The 22,735-nt window shown below is 32.4% G+C and overlaps 1 protein-coding gene across 1 annotated transcript in view; it reads left to right on the top strand.

Moving 5' to 3' along the window:
- LOC143085453 (E3 ubiquitin-protein ligase HERC2-like) overlaps nucleotides 1-22,735 on the top strand; it is a 154,300-nt gene that overhangs the window by 78,937 nt on the left and 52,628 nt on the right. Inside the window, exons 4-22 of the mRNA XM_076261800.1 lie at nucleotides 7,889-8,092; nucleotides 9,972-10,191; nucleotides 10,494-10,754; nucleotides 11,147-11,432; nucleotides 11,865-12,026; nucleotides 12,386-12,589; nucleotides 12,909-13,060; nucleotides 13,552-13,811; nucleotides 14,267-14,438; nucleotides 14,943-15,216; nucleotides 15,589-15,789; nucleotides 16,181-16,409; nucleotides 16,970-17,112; nucleotides 17,444-17,598; nucleotides 17,963-18,138; nucleotides 18,697-18,852; nucleotides 19,301-19,486; nucleotides 21,055-21,237; nucleotides 21,820-21,911. Of these exons, the coding sequence (XP_076117915.1) occupies nucleotides 7,889-8,092; nucleotides 9,972-10,191; nucleotides 10,494-10,754; nucleotides 11,147-11,432; nucleotides 11,865-12,026; nucleotides 12,386-12,589; nucleotides 12,909-13,060; nucleotides 13,552-13,811; nucleotides 14,267-14,438; nucleotides 14,943-15,216; nucleotides 15,589-15,789; nucleotides 16,181-16,409; nucleotides 16,970-17,112; nucleotides 17,444-17,598; nucleotides 17,963-18,138; nucleotides 18,697-18,852; nucleotides 19,301-19,486; nucleotides 21,055-21,237; nucleotides 21,820-21,911 (3,716 nt within the window). The remainder of the gene's footprint in view (nucleotides 1-7,888; nucleotides 8,093-9,971; nucleotides 10,192-10,493; nucleotides 10,755-11,146; nucleotides 11,433-11,864; nucleotides 12,027-12,385; nucleotides 12,590-12,908; nucleotides 13,061-13,551; nucleotides 13,812-14,266; nucleotides 14,439-14,942; nucleotides 15,217-15,588; nucleotides 15,790-16,180; nucleotides 16,410-16,969; nucleotides 17,113-17,443; nucleotides 17,599-17,962; nucleotides 18,139-18,696; nucleotides 18,853-19,300; nucleotides 19,487-21,054; nucleotides 21,238-21,819; nucleotides 21,912-22,735) is intronic.

The raw sequence follows: 22,735 nt of genomic DNA, 5'->3' as shown, positions 1-22,735 counted from the left end.
TTGACCTATAATGTTTTACTTTTATAAATTGTTATTTGGATGGAGAGTTGTCTCATTGGCACTCACACCACATCTTCCTATATCTATGTTATTTACATTAGTGAAGATGCATGTATACGAAATGTTCTTACATTTTCTCTGCAGCTACATATGCATAGTTCAATAATTGGTTCCAAGCTTCATTTTAAGTTATATAGTGTGTCTCATTTAGAGACCTGTCACCCTCCGGCATCTTCTTTCTGTTTTTAGAATACATGTTGTTCTTTACATTGAAAGCATTTGTGAGAAAAAAAATATTGTCCTTTTTTTCTCATTAACTACAAATTATAGCCTCTTGATATGTGATAAGAAATTTAATGTTGATAAACTTCACCATGTGCTTATCTAATGTCTGTTACCATATTGTATAGCATATTGTTTCCTTTCACTGAAAAACTAATGAGCAATTATTATAGCTAACAAAACATCTTGTCAATTGGAATATTGTGTTCATCCTCTTACAGAGTTCTTGAAATCTTTCCCCCCTGGTGGTCTTTGAGGGAAATATGCTGGTTTTCACTATCCTTTCTATTGCAAAATACTGAAATTGTGTTGCAAATTTTGGTGGTCAAATCATTAGGACCACCAGTTATCAAGAACTCTGCCTTATTTTTGTCATATTAGTATCAAATATATATTTTAAAAACAACAAGAAAAAAATGTATAAAAATCGAAGTACATGAATACTTAGATGTCAGTATCAGCAAGTATTGGAATAACTCCCAAATCATAATTTAATGGTTTTTACAAAATATAGATTTATGATTAATTTTCCATTCAATGTATGAAAAACATATTATGATAAAATTGTACTTTAATCAAATTATCTCTAGAAACACTGAGAGATTACTTCATTTCATAGTAAGGACTTTACTTTTTTAGCATTCATGGTGTATTTTAGTACGAGCAGATGCTTTTTACCTCATTGGCAGCTAAAAAAAACAAAATCTATAAAGATAGAAATGATTAAACATGGCCGATATATCCTTAAAAAGAAAAAAAAACTATATGATTACCAAAGTCTGATCAAGGGAAAGGGTTTTGAGGTTATAAAATGGATTGTGTGCACTGATGGATGTGAAAAAGGATGAATAGAAAAATTGTAAGATTGCTTGACACATTTGATTTTAAGGCTACAAAAATAATTCCTGTTTCACAGCTTTTGTCTTACCTGTAACGATAGTCCAGAAATGAAGACTTAGTTCTGCTGATTGGTCATTGTCAGCACCAACAATTGTTAAAGTGAAGTTTATGATTAAGTTACACAGGAAAGACATATCTGTGCAAACAGTTTATTTAAAAAAATATGTTTACCACCACCATCCTTATAATTGTATGCTCCATATTATATCTGCAGTATTTCATTATCTTTAACAAGTACTGTGGATATATGTCATACTTTCCATCAATGGCCCTTTATTGTAACAATGAATATTCCCATTCTTATTCTTCTTATTTTGTACTTCTTTTACACTAATATATGCCTTGTACAAGATACAAGGTTCTGGTTTCAGCACAAAGTTTATTTGTTTGTCTATTAATATTTTTATATATAGTATAGTAAAAATGCCATGACAGTCTTAGATGCAAGTCTTATGTAAGCTGTTGACTGTGTCTGGTGAATCATAAATAACTTGTAAAAGTTTGTTATTAGATGTTACAAAGGCGAGGTATATCTCTGTTTTAAAACAGTTCTTTTTTATGTGTTTTTCTCTTGTGCAACATGTTATTTCATAGCTTTTGATGACTACTGATCTGAGGAATTCTTTCTCTTCTATCTTTTCAAGGAATCCTTACAGTAAATAAGGAATCACTTGTGGAACGGATGCAAGTCTTACCTTTTTCCGATACACATTATTTGTTTTCCAATGTAATTTTTTTTGCCTTTCTTTCGACTTCAGAACCCTAAATGATGTAAATGAATATGTTCTCATCCTGTACCAGCATTAGATATTTGCTATATGACTGTCAACAATCAATCCACCAATATTGTTGTTGATAACATTTTTGAAAGTTTGTTTATTCAGGTTTTACAGTCTATTACTACAATAAAAAAATCCTCCCAAAATGAATTAATCATTGTTAATAACATATGGCATATTATACAAACCATAAAACTATATGTTACCCTTCTATTTATACTTTCTAAGTTAATTGAATCCTACTCCCAGATTATTAAGTTTGTATGTCTATGTCTATTCATCTGATTCATTACATACTTTTTTCTTGAAATGCATGTGTTTTCATTTGATGGATTGATCCTTAAAAGTAAATGAAGCTCAGTTAGAATTTTTATTGCTGCAATGCTAAGTGCATGTGTACTCTATAATCAGTTCATTTTCGAAATGTTGGAAACATAAATAAATTACTGGGTTTTACGTTTCCATAGAATGCTTTTCATATAAAGATTCTATAAACAGGTTCATAATACATGACAGTTATACATTCCTCATGATTTCAGATTCTGTCAAAGGTCATGGTCACAATAACAAAAGTTTTTAGGTACAGAACATCCAAATGATATTATGCTAAACTACCCTTTCCTTTGTCTTTGTCATTGTCATAGGGTTGCATAGCTTGATAAAAATTGTTTAACATAATAGTATATATATATATATATATATTTATTCCTTAACCTTGTATAAAAGTTATTAGTAAAGGGCCATTGATAAAGAATGAACCTATTCAGTTTAAAGGTTAGACGTTGCAATATCAATTTGAATAAAATTTGCTTCAATTTGGTTTTACTTTGATAAATTTAATTGAGCCAAGAAAATGATGCAAAACGTGCCAAAACAATTGAACTGTTGTCAAGTTTGTGCTGTAGGTTATCAGTACTGTACTTGCACTCATGATTTCAAAAGTGAGAGTAATAATAGTTCTAGAATAGGAAAATACACATGCTCTTGAATTAAGTCAGAATGACAGTAACAGTTCAGGAGGATTTAGAAAAGACACAGTTATGTACAGTAAATGTTGTTTGTAATTAGGAAAATGAAGGCATCATGGCTATTGTAATAAAATACAGTCATTGATAATGATGAAGAATGGGTCAGTTCAGCATTTATTTAGCCATATGTTGAAACCATCATGTTGAATTACAATGGTACTGAAGTTTATAGGGTCAGCAAGAAGTCAGACCACTCAGACAACAGATCTGTATGACCAATAGTGTTTACTGTATTGTGAAGACTTTGGCTCACAGTTTTCCTGACATTAACACTCATAATGAGATGATAATATAAACTATGGTGAGAAGTGAACATCTCAATACAAAGCAATATAAGAGCCTGATATCAAGCAACTGTAGTTAAAATGTGGCAGTTTGCTTATTATTTTAATGGTTGTAAAATTTATGTTAGCATTATATATAGACTTCACCACTGCAGCAAGTGTGTTAGGACATTTCTCCACTGAAACATCATGATAGGAAATTTAGAAATTTAGAAGAATGCAAGAAAATTTATAGTCATAATTAAATTTCGACCAATCATTTGCCAAGAACAGTTATTTTATTATTGAGGGAAACAGTTTTCTTAAACCGATCAAGAAATGTGAAAATAACCCAAAAGTTAGGGAAATGAACACTTGCACACATTACCTATTATGCTTTTACCTATAATGGTTGTGAACATGATTGCATAGCAATTTTAAAAAGTATATAAAGCAATTATGTTGCTGAATTGAATTATAGCAATAGGTTAATAATTTTTTGATGGTTATAAAATGTGCATCAGCATATTGTTTACACACATTACCTGTAATTGTTGTGAACCTAAAATTACAAAGCAATATAAAAACAGTAGAAAGCAATAAAATTGAATTATAGCAATATGTTAATAATGTTTTAATGGTTGTAAAATGTCTTTCACACAATATTTATAATACATTAATAATTGTATAACTGACAAAGATTTGAAATACTATACTACAGTAATACTATGTAAAACCAAAATCTTATCATGCTATTTCTCAGAGAGGCAACAGGTAGCAAAGGGAATATATTCAAACTCACAAGCTGAAAACAAACTGACATTGCCATGGCAAAAAAATGAAAAACAACAGAATATAAAACTTAACTTAAAAAACTAAAGACAGAGCAAGACAACAGAGGGACTAACTACAGAGCGAGACAACGGAGGGACTAACGACAGAGCAAGACAACAGAGGGACTAACGACAGAGCAAGACAACAGAGGGACTAACTACAGAGCGAGACAACGGAGGGACTAACGACAGAGCAAGACAACAGAGGGACTAAAGACAGAGCAAGACAACAGAGGGACTAACTACAGAGCGAGACAACGGAGGGACTAACGACAGAGCAAGACAACAGAGGGACTAACGACAGAGCAAGACAAACCCCACCATGAACAGGGGGACTAACGATTGTTTGGGATTGTTGACTTTTCCAATACCAAATTTCAATTGTATCAGTTTTTATACGACCGCAAAATTTGAAAAATTTTTCGTCGTATATTGCTATCACGTTGGCGTCGTCGTATATTGCTATCACGTTGGCGTTGGCGTCGTCGTCGTCGTCGTCGTCCGATACTTTTAGTTTTTGCACTCTAACTTTAGTAAAAGTGAATGGAAATCTATGAAATTTTAAAACAAGGTTTATGACCACAAAAGGAAGGTTGGTATTGATTTTGGGAGTTTTGGTCCCAACATTTTAGGAATTAGGGGCCAAAAAGGGCCCAAATAAGCATTTTCTTGGTTTTTGCACTATAACTTTAGTTTAAGTTAATAGAAATCTATGAAATTTTGACACAAGGTTTATGACCACAAAAGAACGGTTGGGATTGATTTTGGGAGTTTTGGTTTCAACAGTTTAGGAATTAGGGGCCAAAAAAGGGCCCAAATAAGCATTATTCTTGGTTTTCGCACAATAACTTTAGTTTAAGTAAATAGAAATCAATGAAATTTAAACACAATGTTAATGACTACAAAAGGAAGGTTGGTATTGATTTTGGGAGTTTAGGTCCCAACAGTTTAGGAATTAGGGGCCAAAAAGGGACCCAAATAAGCATTTTTCTTGGTTTTCGCACCTTAACGTTAGTATAAGTAAATAGAAATCTATGAAATTTAAACACAAGGTTTATGACCATAAAAGAAAGGTTGGTATTGATTTTGGGACTTTTGGTCCCAATATAATAAGGGGCCCAAAGGGTCCAAAATTAAACTTTGTTTGATTTCATCAAAATTGAATAATTAGGGTTCTTTGATATGCCGAATCTAACTGTCATGACTGTGTATGTAGATTCTTAACTTTTGGTCCCGTTTTCAAATTGGTCTACATTAAGGTCCAAAGGGTCCAAAATTAAACTTAGTTTGATTTTGACAAAAAATGAATCAGTTAGGTTCTTTGATATGCTGAATCTAAAAATGTACTTAGATTCTTGATTATTGGCCCAGTTTTCAAGTTGGTTCAAATCAGGGTCCAAAATTAAACTTTGTTTGATTTCATCAAAAATTGAATAAATGGGGTTCTTTGATATACCAAATCTAACTGTGTATGTAGATTCTTCATTTTTGGTCCTGTTTTCAAATTGGTCTACACTAAAGTCCAAAGGGTCCAAAATTAAACTTAGTCTGATTTTAACAAAAATTGAAATCTTGGGGTTCTTTGATATGCTGAATCCAAAAATGTACTTAGATTTTTTATTATGGGCCCAGTTTTCAAGTTGGTCCAAATCAGGATCTAAAATTATTATATTAAGTATTGTGCAATAGCAAGTCTTTTCAATTGCACAGTATTGCGCAATGGCAAGAAATATCTAATTGCACAATATTGTGAAATAGCAAATTTTTTTTTAATTAGAGTTATCTTTCTTTGTCCAGAATAGTAAGCAAGAAATATCTAATTGCAAAATATTGTGCAATAGCAAGATTTTTTTTCAATTGGAGTTATCTTTCTTTGTCCAGAATCAACTTAAATCTTTGTTATATACAATATACAATGTATATTCACTTTTTACTACCAACTGATAAATTAGATAATCTTTACCTTTCAGTGATAACAAGCAGTTTTTTTACATCTTAATATTTTATGATGTATTTAAATGAGTAGTTATTGTTGCAAACTCCATTAGAAATTATAATTGAGATTAGTTTTGGAATAAGGGAAAGGGGGATGTGATTAAAAAAATTGGGTTCAATTTTTCTCATTTGAAATTTCATAAATAAAAAAGAAAATTTCTTCAAACATTTTTTTGAGAGGATTAATATTCAACAGCATAGTGAATTGCTCTAAGAGAAAACAAAAATTTTAAGTTCATTAGAACACATTCATTCTGTGTCAGAAACCTATGCTGTGTCAACTATTTAATCACAATCCAAATTTAGAGCTGAATCCAGCTTGAATGTTGTGTCCATACTTGCCCCAACCGTTCAGGGTTCACCCTCTGCGGTCGTATAAAGCTGCGCCCTGCGGAGCATCTGGTTTGAAAATGGCTTGACAGAACTCAACTAAACTTGTACAAACTTTTCAACAGGACATTAAGACTGCACTTGCTATTTAAAATTTTGATATGAGGGAGTCTTGGGGTTTCTCATTTCAAAATATGAATTTAGCAATTCCTGTACATATTATTATGATTTGGAAGGCGACACACATACATCTCCAAAGGCCTGCAAATTTTATATCACTAGGATAAATTTTCATTTTCAATGCAAAAAATTTGAAAAAGTAATAATTTGATATAGGAATGAATTTTGGAATATTCAGTTGAATTTTGCTCCTAGTGCATTTTATAAACTATCAAATATTGTATAAGTTAGTCTAATGTAACATCAACAATGTTCTATGTCATTACAGTAATGACTTATATTATTATAAAGACATGAAACTCATTAGTAATGAAGTGTTGTACCATAGTCAGAACAGTATTTAGTCTTAATTATTACACTTTCAGTGTGGATCTCATTTATTTATTACTTTTCTAAAAATAATATAGGGTTATTGCATGAATATTGGGGAATATTGTCCTGAGTAGAATTTTATATTGCATGAGCTTGCGAGTGCAATATATGTTCTACGAGGGACAATATTCCACAATATTCATGCAATAACCCTTTTATTGTATAGCAATATAATATTTGAAAGTAAAAACCGGTTTAAACTAAGATTTTGTCGTTAATGACGTCATGAATTTTGAAGATTTATTTCACTAGTGTAATATTGGAATTTATTGCACACTAACTTTTGGTTACTTTCTGTGGGAAATATTATATTGCTATGCAATAATAATTGTTATTTTTGTTCTAAAAATAATATTTGTTAATACTGTTCTAAAAATAATAATTTTTATGCTAATTTGAGGGGAGGCATGATGTCTAAGAGAAAAATCCCTTGAAACAGGAAATAGATAACAGGACACAACCATATGAGAAAGTCCCAGTTATAGCTCAAAAATAAAACTATCAAAATTGAGATAGAGCTACTTTTACTGTCATTAGAAACACACCCCAACCACCTGAAACATAAGACATTTCAGATTGTTAAGACAAATATGAAATAAGATAGGATATGAATGAATTAAGAAATGGGTTTTTTGTTAATAAGACAGCAACTGTGCAACTGAATAATACAGTAAAATTTTCAAATACACATATGGTTTTCAAACAAAGCATGTCACTAAAATGCTCTGCATCTAGACAAGATGAAGTTAGGATGAAATTTGACCAGAGATAGCCAAATTCCATAATAGACAAAACCTCAGCAATGACAACCATTAGCTGACCTATTGATTATTTGATAAAACTTTGCTGTTGCTCTTTGGTTTCAAACACAATAGATACATTTCTGAAATGTAATCATTTATTTTTTTTTTATTTTCTACTTTTAGGTACAACAGGCCTTTATTACTGTGGCATGAAAGTGTTATCATGTAGTTGTTGTGATGGACACTGCGGACCAAACAATGGTTGTAACTGCCCACCATGTCAAAAACTTGATAAAGAAGAGGAAGAAATTAAAAAAGAAGAGGCCAAAAGACCCAAGTTTTCCTCCTCTCAGATAATAGACTCCTGGACATGGGGACCACAACCAGGTAAGAACATATATTGACTCCAACAGAGATTTTGAAGAAAAAAAACCCAGCAAATATGGAACATGATGCAGAAGAATTAACACTACAAAATTTAATCAGCCATTTGAGTCTATCAGATAATGCAATATTTTTAGGTTATTATGATATAAGAGCTAACTGTATAAAATGTTTTTATGATAATTCAATTTAGTTGCATGTAATACATTATCACTGAACTAGTAAATATTTGTTTAGGGGCCAGTTGAAGGACGCCTCCGGTTGCGGGAATTTCTCGCTACATTGAAGACCTGTTGGTGACCTTCTGCTGTTGTTTTTTTCTATGGTCGGGTTGTTGTCTCTTTGGCACATTCCCCATTTCCATTCTCAATTTTATACATGTATTTCCTAAGATGTGTATTTGTTTTAACCATTACAGGATCTAGGAATTTTGAAAAATAAACTTGCCAGATGAATTCTATTACAACATTATCGAAAATGGAGTGTTTTGAAACTTTCTATGAAATAATGCTGAGTTCACACGTAATTCTAATTCGATTCACATTAACTAATTCGAATTAGTTTAATTCACATTTGAAACGTTTTACTTCCTAACGTCAATTCTAATTCGAATTGCAATGCGTGTCAAATTCGCTAAATACTGTCCAAACGACGTTAACTTTTAATTGGTATTAACAAAAGCGTATTTCTAATGCGAATTGGATAATTCGAATTAGCCAATTCGAATCAATTCGAATTAAAAAAGAAGAGTGTGTGAACGCTATAAGGGAATTCTATTTGCATTTGATTTGAATTCAATTCCAATTAAATGTACATGTGAACAAGGCATAAAAGGAAATCCTTGTTGTTCTCATGTATATTAACTCATTCGCCCCCAAGACATTTTTGGAAAATCAGGCATTTTCGAAAATTTGCAAACATATGCAAATGAGCAAACTCCTGATGCTGTAACTGATGCTCATCTATTAAACTACTTATTGGGATTTGGGGGCGGATGGCATGGGTGGGGGGTGGTGTGGGAGGTGGAATATTTTCTCGTGGGTTTGAACCCACCCCCAGTGAAAAATGGTAATTTTCCGTCTATTTTCCGATTTCAAAACGACCTTGAGAGGTGAACACTGACAAGACTGTGTTTTTTTGTCATTCAAGTATTACCCTATAGTTACAGTAGTCCATTCATGCTAGCTGGGAGTATATTGGACTTCAGTGTCTTGCTTGGGAATTATTATTGTCAAGTCAGGTCTGCCTAAATGTCCGTTTTTATGGATTTTTGACAAAACGGTGACCTAGAATTTACAGACTAGATTCCTATTGGCCATATTATACCTCGTTGTGTTCCTATACCACCTATGCATGCATATATGATAATAGTTTTTACCAACAGTCACTTCCAGTTACATAGTGGCCATCAAAAGATGCCCACCCCCACCTGATTTTGGTTGATGGACCATGAACTGCTTGGTTGAAGTCCCTGCTATCATGACAGTTCAGTTGGGGCAGTTCAAAAAAAGGATGGAGGGTCATACGGGCCACCAAATAATGGTTGTCGCCATCACGTCTACAGGCGGGATTGGGGGTTAAAGTGTTAAGTTTGAACAAAAAATGTTATTTATTTTCTCAGCTGAAAAAACACTAGGGTCAGTTTCACAAGAAAATTTTGACTTGGATTGATTGTAACAAGGATTTGTATAGTATCTTACTATACAAATCCTTGATTGTAAGAATACTGAATTGTTCAATCTTAATCGTAAGTTTTTTTTGTGAAACTGACTCCTGGTGTATAGTGCAAAACATTCCTATGTAGGGCAAACCCACCTCAAAGGGAGGCTTAATGATACTCAGCAATAAAAGCTTTTGAAAAATAACCGTAAATGTTTTGTAGATTCTGGTCAATTGAAGGAATGTCTAGACTCATTACTACATGAACATTTGAAGTTATGCACAGAAGCAGCATGTTCGTCTTTGTCAGTAACTCGCCTACAACAGCGATTGGCTGTATTGGAACGTTACTTTGTTGCCTTGGGACGTCAGACACCAATAGAAGGAAGAACACCATCAAAGAAAAGTCAGGCAAATCAAACTAACCTCAGTAAACAAAAAAGGTAATTTTACTCTTGTTTTTATCTACATTATAACTCTGAATTCAGATAAAAAGCAATATTTCAAAGCCATTTTGCCAAGAAGTGAGCACCCTAGCTGCGACAAAGTGCCCATAGTAAAGTTAGTGCATACATCAATGAGTATGAAGAAAAAGTTATGTAAAAACAGTAAAAGTTCTAAACAAATGAGAGAGGTACACAATGCATTTATTTTAGAAAAATGTTTGTGGACAGATTATTCTAAAAATGAATAAAAAAAAATCATATATATCATTAAATATTTTCGTGGTCATTATTTATTGCAGTTCCTCAAAACCAGTGGAGAAGGCTACTATTGGCTTGGCTAGAGTTGGTTCTAGAGCTGCCCTTAGCTTTGCCTTTGCCTTTCTCCGTCGAGCTTGGAGATCTGGAGAAGATTCTGATCTGTGTAGTGAGCTGCTGCAGGAATCATTGGAAGCTTTACAATCCCTCCCAGAGGCCACACTGTTTGAAGAAGGATCTGTATCTGGAGTCTGGATAGAAGTCGTGGAGAGAGCTACCAAATTCTTACACTCAGTTGTTGGAGGGTAGGCTAGAAACTTTCTTATATTGATAAAATCATTATATGTACAATTTGAGATTTTGTCAGCACATTTTCTGTTGATTGAAAAGTATATGATACATCAAAGCAAAACTATGTTTGTTCTTTCCACTATGATTCTTATGGTTGCATTTGCTTTTGGTCCTGAGCAAAAACTGAAAAAGCCAAAATTTGAAATAATGTTGGCATTCCAGCAATATTGTGAAATTTTGTCATTATATATTTGACCGTACACTTTATATTTCAAAATAATGTGTTTTGTTTGATAATGATATTTATACATGACAGTATTGGGTAATAGATTGACCCTTACATTATTAGTTAATCATAATTGTAAGAATTAGGATGATCAATTCATAGATATTCTTTATTTTACAGAGACCTAAATGGAAGTGCTAGTTCCAAAGGATCTAGTAAAATTCCAGTTCAAGACCAACAAATAGCATTATCTTTACTGTTAGAACTTTCTATACAACGAGGATCTCTAAGTTCTGTCTTGGGCTCAGTTCTGCTACTCCTGAACTTGTGGAACAATAGTCATCATGAGTTTGATAACCGTGTTAGTTGTAGTCTGAACTGTGCTCCACTTATACCAATACTCAAACGCTATGAGAAGATTCATAGTGCTAAAACAAGAGCAACAGAAGTACACAAGTGGTGTGAGGTATGTCAAATTAAGATTGAACGTGATTGAAATTGCTCTACATATTGGGTCAAACTGAGTTCTTCTGAAAAATAAATAATCTGCCAATCCATATAATTTCGTAGATCTTTATTACACATATTGAGTTTATCATGAAAATCTGAAATTTTGCCCTGTTCAGTCTGCACCAAAAACTATTTCACCTACTAGTCTTAAGACCAACGTTCTGACATTATTCTTATTGGGCCAAACAAAGTTTTGCAAAAACTTACTAGTCTGAATGAAATTTTACTGGTCTTGGGCATCGGAGTAGTGGCTAACTGTGCAGACTGCCTGTTATGTATAGTTCATCTTAAAAACAATGTTAAAGTTGTCATAAAAGAATATTGAGTTTAGTCTATAAATAGAAAGTATCCAGATATTTCAATGAATTTCTATAATTATTTTTCTCAGAATGAAGTATATGGAATCAGTCCCACAGAATGTTTCTTGCGTTACCTCACATATCCAGAAGATTACAACGTCCCTGTAGACTTACGTCAGTGTGCTGTTGTCATAATGTCACACTTAGATAGACTTTGCCAACCTTATTTACCACCAAGTCATTCACAGAAGGTTAGTTTTTACGTTTACAGTTTTATTTGAGTATTTTTATAAGAAATTTGAAAACTATAAAGTATGGTTTTGATATACAAAATTACCAAACATTCTCAAAATAATTGTAGGGCTTGGACCAAATAACTTATTTTCTATTATTAAAGATTTATCTTTTTGTTACAAATTTTTTTTTTCCAGCTATTAACCATAAAATATGGATTTAATTAAAGAAAAATTCAAACTAGAAGCACATGCTATATGATTTCAATATTTCTAACAAAGCTGTTCACAGACTTTCTGTTTGCTAGATTTTGAAATGTTTACATTGATAGTGTTTTAGATTTTACAGCAATGTTTTTGAAATATTCTTTTTACAGTCCACCAGAAGTAGTTTGAGCCAGGAAGTCATTGGCTGGGGATGGTTGTCATGGTTAGGAGGTAGCAGTGGTCAGGGGCCACATATATTAGAATTTTTCAATGATGTAGGGGGTGTATCTGAAGTTGCCTGTGCAGAAAGATGCATGCTGGTTCTGGCTAAGAATGGAAAAGTTTTCATGATGTATTATTCAGCAGATACAGCAGTATGTATATATTCTTCTAGTCATACCATTGGCTACTTGATGCAATGATACTTTGTTGTAAACTTTTAGAAAAATCTTCTTGAAACTAACAGGTAAAATGTACCAAATATTACTTGAATGTTGAAAAAAAAGAACGTAAGGAAATATTCATTTTTTGGCTGATATCTTTTAAATTCAAACCCGTTAGAAAATGACAACGGTCAAACTATGTTTATGGTTTATGTAAGGGTACCAGTGTCTGATAGACAAATGTATTTCCTCAACAATTTTTCCTCATTGACTAAGAACATCTGTTATCTGTAAACCTATTATATTTCAGTCTCTACAGTTAGTAACAGGGTTTGGTGACAGACAGGTTGTAAAGATAGCCACCCACCCTGATGGTAGACATTACTTAGCCTTAACTAGTGACGGAGAGGTGTTCTCCTGGGGGAATGGTGATGGAGGAAGACTAGGACATGGAGATTCAATGTATGATTACCAAAACAAGTGTTGATATCAATGATATTATATAAATGTTTTCACTTTCAATGCAGTAGATAGAGAAAGGTTTATTAAGATATTAACTGCAATATTTTGATCATGATAAGCTTGGTTCTTTTATTAAATCTTAAGTTATTTATGGAACTTTTTGGATATAAACATTGAAGTGAAGGTTAAGATGCAAAATATATTTCAATATATCAATTGGTAGTACTCATACAAATGAAATTGAATAACAATGTACTTTCAAAAGGCAAACAATAGGATATTCAAGAAAACAAGACATATTTGTTGAAAACAATAGGGAATGGTTGTGACCAAAGTGTTTGAATGCTGTAAGATTTAGTGAAAGAGAGCTTAAATCAAAAGGGATTGAAGAAACAAACAGACTGGTAAGTTAGTTGCATATTAATTTTGCTCTATAATCTAATTTTTTGAATTGGAACTTTACAAATTTTCTTAATATTCTAAATTTCCAGAACCAGAGAGGAACCAACTCTCATCACTGCACTATCAGGGAAACAAGTTTCATATATTTCCTGTGGAAGTACCTACAGTGCTGCCATTACAGGGAGTGGAGAATTGTATACATGGGGGCGTGGCAACTATGGAAGATTGGGTCATGGAGCCAGTGATGATGTTAGTGAACCAACCATTGTCAAAGCTTTGAAAGGACACAGAATTGTAGACATTGCTTGTGGCAGTGGAGATGCTCATTCGATAGCAGTGTCTGACACAGGTCAGTGGTAAAATGTAGATAAATGTTGAAGTTTACTCATTTTAATAAAAAAAAAGATATGCTTGTCTTTAGCTTTTGAAGAGTTCTAGATCATTTCATTTTTACTCATACATTCAGTAGAGATTTCATCAGAATTTTGATGGAAAAGGTAAAGATAATGGGATAAATATTTATGAAACGATTTAAAATAGCTGATAAGAAAGATTATTCAATTTGATATTTTATGTATTTTGATTTTTGAACAATACATATATGTATTAAAAAACAAATTCCCTCAGCAAATTTGAATTAAAATTTGAGTGAATCATAATGAGATTGTCTAGTTTAAGAATTATTTTATGACATTGTAGACTTTTGGTGAAAAACAGTTTTACAATACAGTTACTAAAATTAGGTCAATACTAAGTATTGGCAAATTGAGACTCTTGAACCTTCTAGTTTATTATAAATTACAGGTGCTGTATACACTTGGGGAGATGGAGACTATGGTAAACTGGGCCGTGGTGGTAGTGACGGGTCTAAATCGCCAAAAATTGTAGAGAAATTAATTGGACAAGAAATCAATAAGGTCTACTGTGGAGCTCAGTTTAGTTTGGCTCAAACAAAATCTGGAATTATATTTTCATGGTAAGTTTTTCTCATTGAATTCTCAACATATACTGTCCTTAGATGTTTTCCCGAAGAAAAAAACCCCAAATAGATTGATATAATAAAAAACATTGATACTCATAGCTTGAAGCAAAAGTCCAAGATGTTATTGATAAGAACAAATACTTTAAAGAAGTGTAGAATGTTTTGCAGTTGATGGTTAGACATTGAAGACCCATTGGTTGAATTTGGCTGTTGTCTGCTCTATGGTTGGGTTGTCTCTTTGACTCATTCCCTATTTCCATTCTCAATTTTATACTATACTTGTCTAATATCACTGTAAAATGATGATCTCATTTAAACATATGTGAAGTTTTAACTTTAATAAAATTTTAACAAAAAAAAAAATTTTGTGGTAGAAATACAGAGAAGTGCCCATGTGTAACTTAGAAATAGTGTTTATCTGTTACAAGATTTTCTTGGTTGTAATGATCATGTGTTCGTGTGCAATATGGAAGCCTACACAACATGTTTACATTCTAGGGGAAAGGGAGACAACTTTAGATTAGGACATGGGTCAGAGGAACATGTTAGACATCCAAAACAAATAGAATCTCTAACAGGAAAGAAAGTGATTAACATTGCTATAGGATCTATGCATTGTGTGGCTATCACAGAGGATGGTGAACTTTATGGCTGGGGTAGGAATGAACATGGACAGTTAGGAGATACATCATCAAATTGTAGGTCTGTACCTACTGTTCTGTCTGGACTGGATGGGAAAAATATCATTGGAGCTTCTTGTGGTCCAAATCAGGTATGGTGCATTTTGTTATTTTCAATTAATTGCAGATTTTTAATTTATTTAATTTGTTTTATGAAGTTTTGATAGATGCTTTTGTGCTTTTTTGTAAAATTATTTGTTTTAAGATTGTAACACAGTGGTGACTGCTGTACCCATATTTTGACTATTTTATTTAATATGTCTGTTTTGTTCATGCATCGTTGCGAATACAATGGAATTTGCTGAGACTGTTGTAAAAGTAAGAGGTTTAGCGCAAAACAAAGAAATCTAAAAATCTGTGAAAATACAAGTTTTCCTCAAGCCATGAAAATTGATTTCCATTGAAATAAATATATCCACTGTATATAAATTTGATATTTAATTTATTTATTCATTTTTTGACAGACATTTGCTTGGTCCTCTGGTGGACAATGTATGATCAGTGGTAGGATACCATTTGTTGTTGACATCTGTAAGTCAGCATTTGAACAGCTGGATGAATTATTGACTGATGTTTGTGAAGGAATGGATGGTCGATCTGACTGGCCACCACCTCAAGATAAAGAATGTATAGCTGTAGCTGGTCTAAATCTACTCAATTTACAGGTAAGTTTACACCTGTCCATAGGTATGATAGTAACTAACAAAGCTACAAGAGAATCAATAGGAAAGGGATGGTAGTAGAGCTGGCTGCCTTCCACATCATGATTGAGAATGGAAAATTATATTGCATTAATTAAGCTTATAGTAAAGTTAGCTTTCAGTCAGAATAATGTGTCTGGGTAAGGTGACATGTCTTCTTGCAAACTGTTACCTTGTGAACTAGCTCATTAAAAATCCTGCTCAGCATGTTGGTCTAGTACAAATGCATTATAAATGTCTAATTGGTTAGATATGTAGGAAAATTATAACTCCTGTTCAAATTATGGATATCTCTAATATGAAAATGAAAAAATGCATTGCAGTTTCATTAATTTATTTTGTTCACCTCTTTCAGCTCCATGCTGCTATATCACAAACAGAGTTCTTAGATTCTCTTGGATTAGGAATAGGTAGTCCTTTAGTAACCAGTCTTAAACAGAGAGTTGTCTCCCTTGCAAGCAACCAAGGTGTCATCAGTACAGTCCAGTCAGCTGCCCAGAATGCACTGCAGAGTGGATGGTCCATCCTTTTACCAACAGCAGAAGAAAGAGCAAGGGCTTTGTCATCACTACTTTCAGCAGGAGGTAAAATATTTTTTTATAGCAACACAAATTTCTATCTTTGAAAGATAATGAAAAGTCATTTCATATGCAACTTTGGTGACATGGAAAGCATGACATGCCTTGAAAGTTTCAGCCAGCTAAAGATATTAAAGACTAATTAAAATCAAACCAAGTACTAGCACAAAAGTTGTTGTTTTCTAATCATTATACTTCCTTTTATGATGGAAGGAAGGTATGTGGTTCTCTTCAGGCAGTTGGGCTTCCACCACCAATAAAAACTGACTGCTATGAGATACCCAAGACTGCTTGAATTAGTTTGTTCCTGTAATCAATCTTTTAATGATGATTGTCATGACTTCTATAATTCTAGACTAATGAAAAAGCATAAGAGTGATTTGGAAATAACTGTTGTCAGACTGACATCTATGACTAAGGGAAAAAAAACATGACTACATGACAAAACTATAATGGTTATAAGATGACTTTTGGGAACTTTTTACTACATTATTAATACAGCTACATAAAAGGGAAAAGATGTGTGTATGATCTGTACTGTAATAGTGAAATTTGTGTATTTTCAGTACATCGTGATTGTACAGCTATGAGTCCAGGACAGAGATTTATGACAGATTTATTAGTTGGTAGTTTGATGTCAGATGGGGGATTAGAATCAGCTTTATATGCAGCCATTAGGAAAGAAGCTCAAGGACTGGAAGACAAAAAGGTATAAAGAATGACATATACACTTTTTTAATTTCAAAGTTGGAATTTAAGTTCAAAAGGGACTTTAAATCTAGAAAAAGAATTTCGTAATTAGTATCAAACAGCTAATCTTTTACAGTTTGGAGAGCCATTTATGCATTGGAGTCCAAAGTTTAAGATAATATAAAGTCCCTACACATGCAAGGTGTTCTAATCTTACAGAAAAATTACAGTGACTCTACAGTAATACTATTTGTCTCTGATCAGTTTGTAATGTGTTGCCTACCACTCTTGTTAAGTGCTACAAATTATAATCACCATTTTCTACATGGTTTCTTCTCATATCATTTCAGGACAGAGAAAAAGATTGTGTTAAGGATAAAGATAAGGAGAGTGATAAGAAAGCTGAGACGACTAAAGCAGATCTGTTAGAGCCAAACCCTGAGAGAGACAGTGATGAAGGAGGCTCTACTATTCCATTGTTACAACTCATACAACAGCTGTTAAGGTTTGGTTATACCAATATACTTGTTAATGATAAATCTTTTTTCTCCTTTTTAATAGAGAGAAACTTGTTAGCTATGAAGCTTTCGTATAAAAACATTTCTCTTTTCTGAGTTTTTGCCCTACTGCTTTACAGTGGACTGTCTTGAAATATTTCAGTTTGCTATTGACTAAGTAATCCCTGGAAAATAAGTTAGTTTGAATTCTTTTTGCAATTTTTATGATCTCACTGATAGCTAAAAAGAACATAAATGTAGAGTAGGCCTAAAGTAAGTAGTGTCTGGTAGGATGCTTTGAAAAGCATGATTTGTTATAATTTTACAGCATATCTATTTGAGTGTATATAAAGCAAAATAAAAAAATTTCAGGAATTCGTCAACCCATACCTCCTCTAGATTGTACAATATCTCGGGTGAGAACATTCTGAAGGTTGATGAGATGGATCTGACAGAGACCAGTCCTTCCCTAGATCTTCTCCTACAGGTCCAAAGACTTATTGTTTCACACATCTATCCACATGATGATTCTGCTGCTTCGGAGAAAGGTAGGTTTAATTTTTCATATGAATAATTAAAAAATGTAAAATGCTTAGGCCTCTTTTGTGCATGATTCCTCTATATTTCTTTTCCAAAGTACAGGTTGGTGTTACAAGAGTGTGGTAAAGGGTTATTTTCGTGCAACATGTTTTGCCATTTTTTTTCACGTGCCGCCGTGAAAATTTTTCATTATATGTCGTGTTTTGTGAAATAGGTTAAAAGATTGACGTGCAAGAATTTTTCAATTGTTCGTTCAACGTGAAATGGCAATTTTATTTTGAGTTGTTCCGTGCAGATACCCCTCTTTACACCCCTCTTACAATAGTGTTGAAATTTAAACACCTGTTAGTCAATTAATCTTTACTAAAGGCTGTTCTGTAAGTTGAATATGAATAAAGGTGGATGTAGTCTTATGTCAATGAGGACAAGTCAGGATTTATTTAAAACCTCAAACTGCCATAGAATAGTGTTTTCTAAATTCTATACAATTCTTATATTTATATTGAAAATGGCTTAGAAATTCCATGTTGGATATCTTAAGATAATGCAGTATTTATTATTTTCAGAACTTGAGTTACAGGGAGCAGGTGTTTTATTAAGGAAGTATGTTACATTACTGTGTAACCATGTATCCGACATCCTTCCCATAGCCGCCAGCCTAGCCACTACCGGTACAAAACATTTCTCTATTGTGTCAAAGATAATACAGAAAGATGTGACAGGTAAATACATTACAAGGGTTATAAGTTCTAAATGCAGTCAATGTTTCTTTAAAATCTAAAATTTTGGCTTATTACTTGTATTTTGTCAGAAAAAGGTAGCTTGAAAGGCAAAACTGAGGAATAAAAGGGGCAGTGATGATTTCCTTTAATTTCCTTGGAAAAATGCATAAATATGATATGAATGTTTAGAAAATGTTTTTGTGTTAAACTTTTTAATGATATAAAGGAAATATTGATATAAATTTTGAATATTATTTGATGTAAAATATATGTTTTACTTTTGCATAAGATTGCTTGTCTTCAGGACCTAGTTAAAAGAAAAATATAGTTTAATCCATAAGACTTGAGTGATGTATGATATCTTAGTGTCTGTGGTTGCTATATACTTTCTACAGTAATTTATCCTAAATTCACTTGGAATGATAAATAATATTATAATTTATTAAAGGAATTTTACTACCAGAGATGTCTACCTGTTTAGTATTATTACAATTGAGAAATCCGGCAGTGATCCAGTCCTCTCAGGTGGTACCAGTCATGGAACAGTTACTGGACATTATAGATAAATTTAATAAACTCGCACCAGGACTTAACAAGGATGATAAAGAAGATTTAGCTTGGCCTGGAGTCTTTAGTAAGTAATATTGCTATTCTACAAAATTTTCCTTTGATCTTACTGACTGATAATTTACTTTCTCAGCAGTTGAATGTTATGAAAAATTATTTGCTAGAAACTAAGGTAGTATGTGCAACTTGTCAATGAAATTAACAACGTCATCATAGGTAGAATAGCGATAAACAGATTGTCATTGGTCATCTCAACTTGATTGCTTTTTTCTTTTTTGCAGTTCCGGCTCAAGCGACAAAATCAATCTTGTCGAGATGATCAACGATAATCTATAACTTCATTCTATTTTTAACTGAAATAAGAAAGAGTCACTGTTCAGTTGAAAAATATTTCCAGGGATTTATTTTCACTAAATTCTGAATTTAGATAAAATTGCAACAATATCTCCAAATGTGTAGTTAGATAATATTGAATCAGGTACTAAGTTAAAGTGAAAATAGAACATAGGTTCGATACTGGAAATGATGAAATTTAAATCCAGCGAAAATAAAACCCTTTCCAGTATGCCAACAGCAAGGCATAAATTTTCTCTACAGTTGTTCACAGAAAACTTTCATTGTAAGTTGAAAATTAGGTAGTATGGGATAAACATCAATGAGACAGCAACACAATGAGAACAAATATTTTTAACTGGATTTTTGTGACAAAAATGTCGGTTATTGATTTGGGGATGTACGGCGGTCGGGCAGTCGGGCGGGCGGCAACCAAATGTTGTCCTTGCATTTACTCATAAACCGTTCAACCAAAGCTTTTTAAATTTTAATATGTTGTTACTGACAACAAAATGAAGGTCAAGTTCAATATTGACGATTTTGACTTTTACCGTTCAGGAGTTACGGTTCTTGAAAGTTTGAAAAATGACGTTTCAAGTCATGTCTGTGCATTTAGGCATGACTTGTTCAACCAAAGCTATCCAAATTTTAATATGTTGTTACTGATGACAAAATGGAGGTCAAGTTCAATAATGACGATTTTAACTTTTACAGTTCAGGAGTAATGGTTCTTGAAAGATTGAAAAATGGCTTTTCCAGTCGTGTCCGTGCTTTTACTTGTGAACTATTCCACCAAAGCTTTTCAAATTTTAATATGTTGTTACTGATGACAAAATGGAGGTCAAGTTCAATAATGTTGATTTTGACTTTTACCGTTCAGGAGTTATGGTTCTTGAAAGATCGAAAAATGGCGTTTCCATTCATGTTGTTGCATTTACTCATGTACAATTCAACTCAAGCTTTACAAATTTTAATATGTTGGTACTGATGACAAAATGGAGGTCAAATTTGATATTAACGATTTTCACTTTCACCGTTCACCAGTTATGATTTTTGTGATATTGCCAGGACACAAATAAATGTTAATAAATCCGGTTTGCTGTCGTTGTGACAACCTCTTGTTTTAAATTATTTTGGAATTGATGTACAAATATAGATAGTTTACACAAGGGATATTGTCATTTTCATTTTGCTATCTTGTTTTTTAAGCAGTGGTAAATATATGAAAAGTTATATTAGAATTAAACAAAAATTGGAATAAGATAAAGAGTTCTAATAAATGTATCTAAATGTTTTCTATAGGTTATTCATTAGAGAAGTACAGTCGTAAAACATCTGAAGATGTCCTGACTATCCGCAAATCTGATTTAGAAAATCATAACAAAGATGGAGGGTTGTGGGTGGTCATCCATGGAAAAGTCTATGATGTTCAGGAATTTAAAACTACGGCTAAATGTGGCAAAAGTATTCTGGAAGAGTATGCTGGTGAGTTTTGTACAATTTTGCATGTGTTATGTATGTATAGTTTGGATACCATGATGAAATATCAGGTTTGTTAAGACACATTTATTGTTTAAATGTGCATCTGGTACATAAATTGATAAAGTTGATGTAGTTTTTATGTAAATTTTCAGTATACTTTTTATGACAATAGCAACACATTGAATATTACTACATATATAGAACTTTGTCAACACAAAATATTTAACAGTTTACATTTAAACTAGCTATAGTGATTGGCAAGGAATAAAACTTCATAGAATAATTTCATTCCCTATGCACCTTCTGTTTTTCTCAAATTTAGATCAATATACTTTAGAAGATTGTTTTTTTGTTATCTTAGACTTTTATAGTTGTCAATGCTAATCAGTCCTAAAGTTTTACTTTGGAATAGATTAAGATTACTTCATGACATATGCATTTTCAAGATTTATTTTCAAACTTTTTTTTTGTAAATTTGACAGGAAGAAAAGGGGAGGGAAGAAATTTGTGTGTTAACAAATCTTCAATTCATTTTAATACAAAACCTTATTTCTCTATATAAAAGCTAATAACTTAACATTACAGGAAGAGATGCTACTATGGCTTTTGAGAACTACTACCATTCATCTGAGGCCAGAGAGATGATGCAGTCATATTATGTTGGACAGTATCTAGATGTAAGTTAATCTCAACTGCTAAGTGTTTCTTGTAATTAACCATTCTCATAATAGTATTATATTCTTAAACTAAAAAAGCTATAAACAACTTTCATCCAAAATAATTAAGATAATTACAATAGATTTGAATATTTGAAGAAACTGTCTTTGGCATTGAAGTAATTATCTATTGTACTATTACTAATACTGTGGATTCAGTATTATTCTTGGAGCACTAATTTTACTGTACTAGGAGTACACATAATTAAGAGTATTTCAACAAGTTGTTGAAATACTGGGTTAATACATGTTTTATAAACACGAAACCAGATATTGTATATGAAATATATCAAGTTCTAGTTGCTAACTGTAATAATGGTAAAGAAAATTGGGCCACAAATGTTCGTAATTTACTTTTTCAACTTGGATTTAATTATTTGTGGTATGCACAAGAGAATGTTAAGTTAAACTTTGATATTTTGAATGAACCTCTGTTAGATCAATTTTATCAAAGCTGGCGTGAGTCTGTGGAGAGCTCTGAAAAACTAATATTGTACAAAATGATAAAATCAGATTTTAAGATGGAACAATATATATTGAAAAATATCAATGTTAAAATGTTGTCTTTATTAAGATTTGGTGTATTAAAACTAAATATGGAAACTGGTCGTTACATTAAACAACAAAGGGAGGATAATTTGTAAATGTTGTACTATGCAATGTATAGAGAATGAATATCACTTTATTATGGTTTGTCAAGCATATAGACAGTATAGACTTAAATACTTCTCAAAATATTATTATACATGGCCACATATCAACAAACTGTATTCACTACTACAAGT

This window comes from Mytilus galloprovincialis, chromosome 8 (genome assembly GCF_965363235.1).
Source record: "Mytilus galloprovincialis chromosome 8, xbMytGall1.hap1.1, whole genome shotgun sequence".
Taxonomy (NCBI): Eukaryota; Metazoa; Mollusca; class Bivalvia; order Mytilida; family Mytilidae; genus Mytilus; species Mytilus galloprovincialis.
The sequence above is the reverse complement of the archived record's forward strand: the minus strand, read 5'-3'. Positions and strand labels throughout refer to the sequence as shown.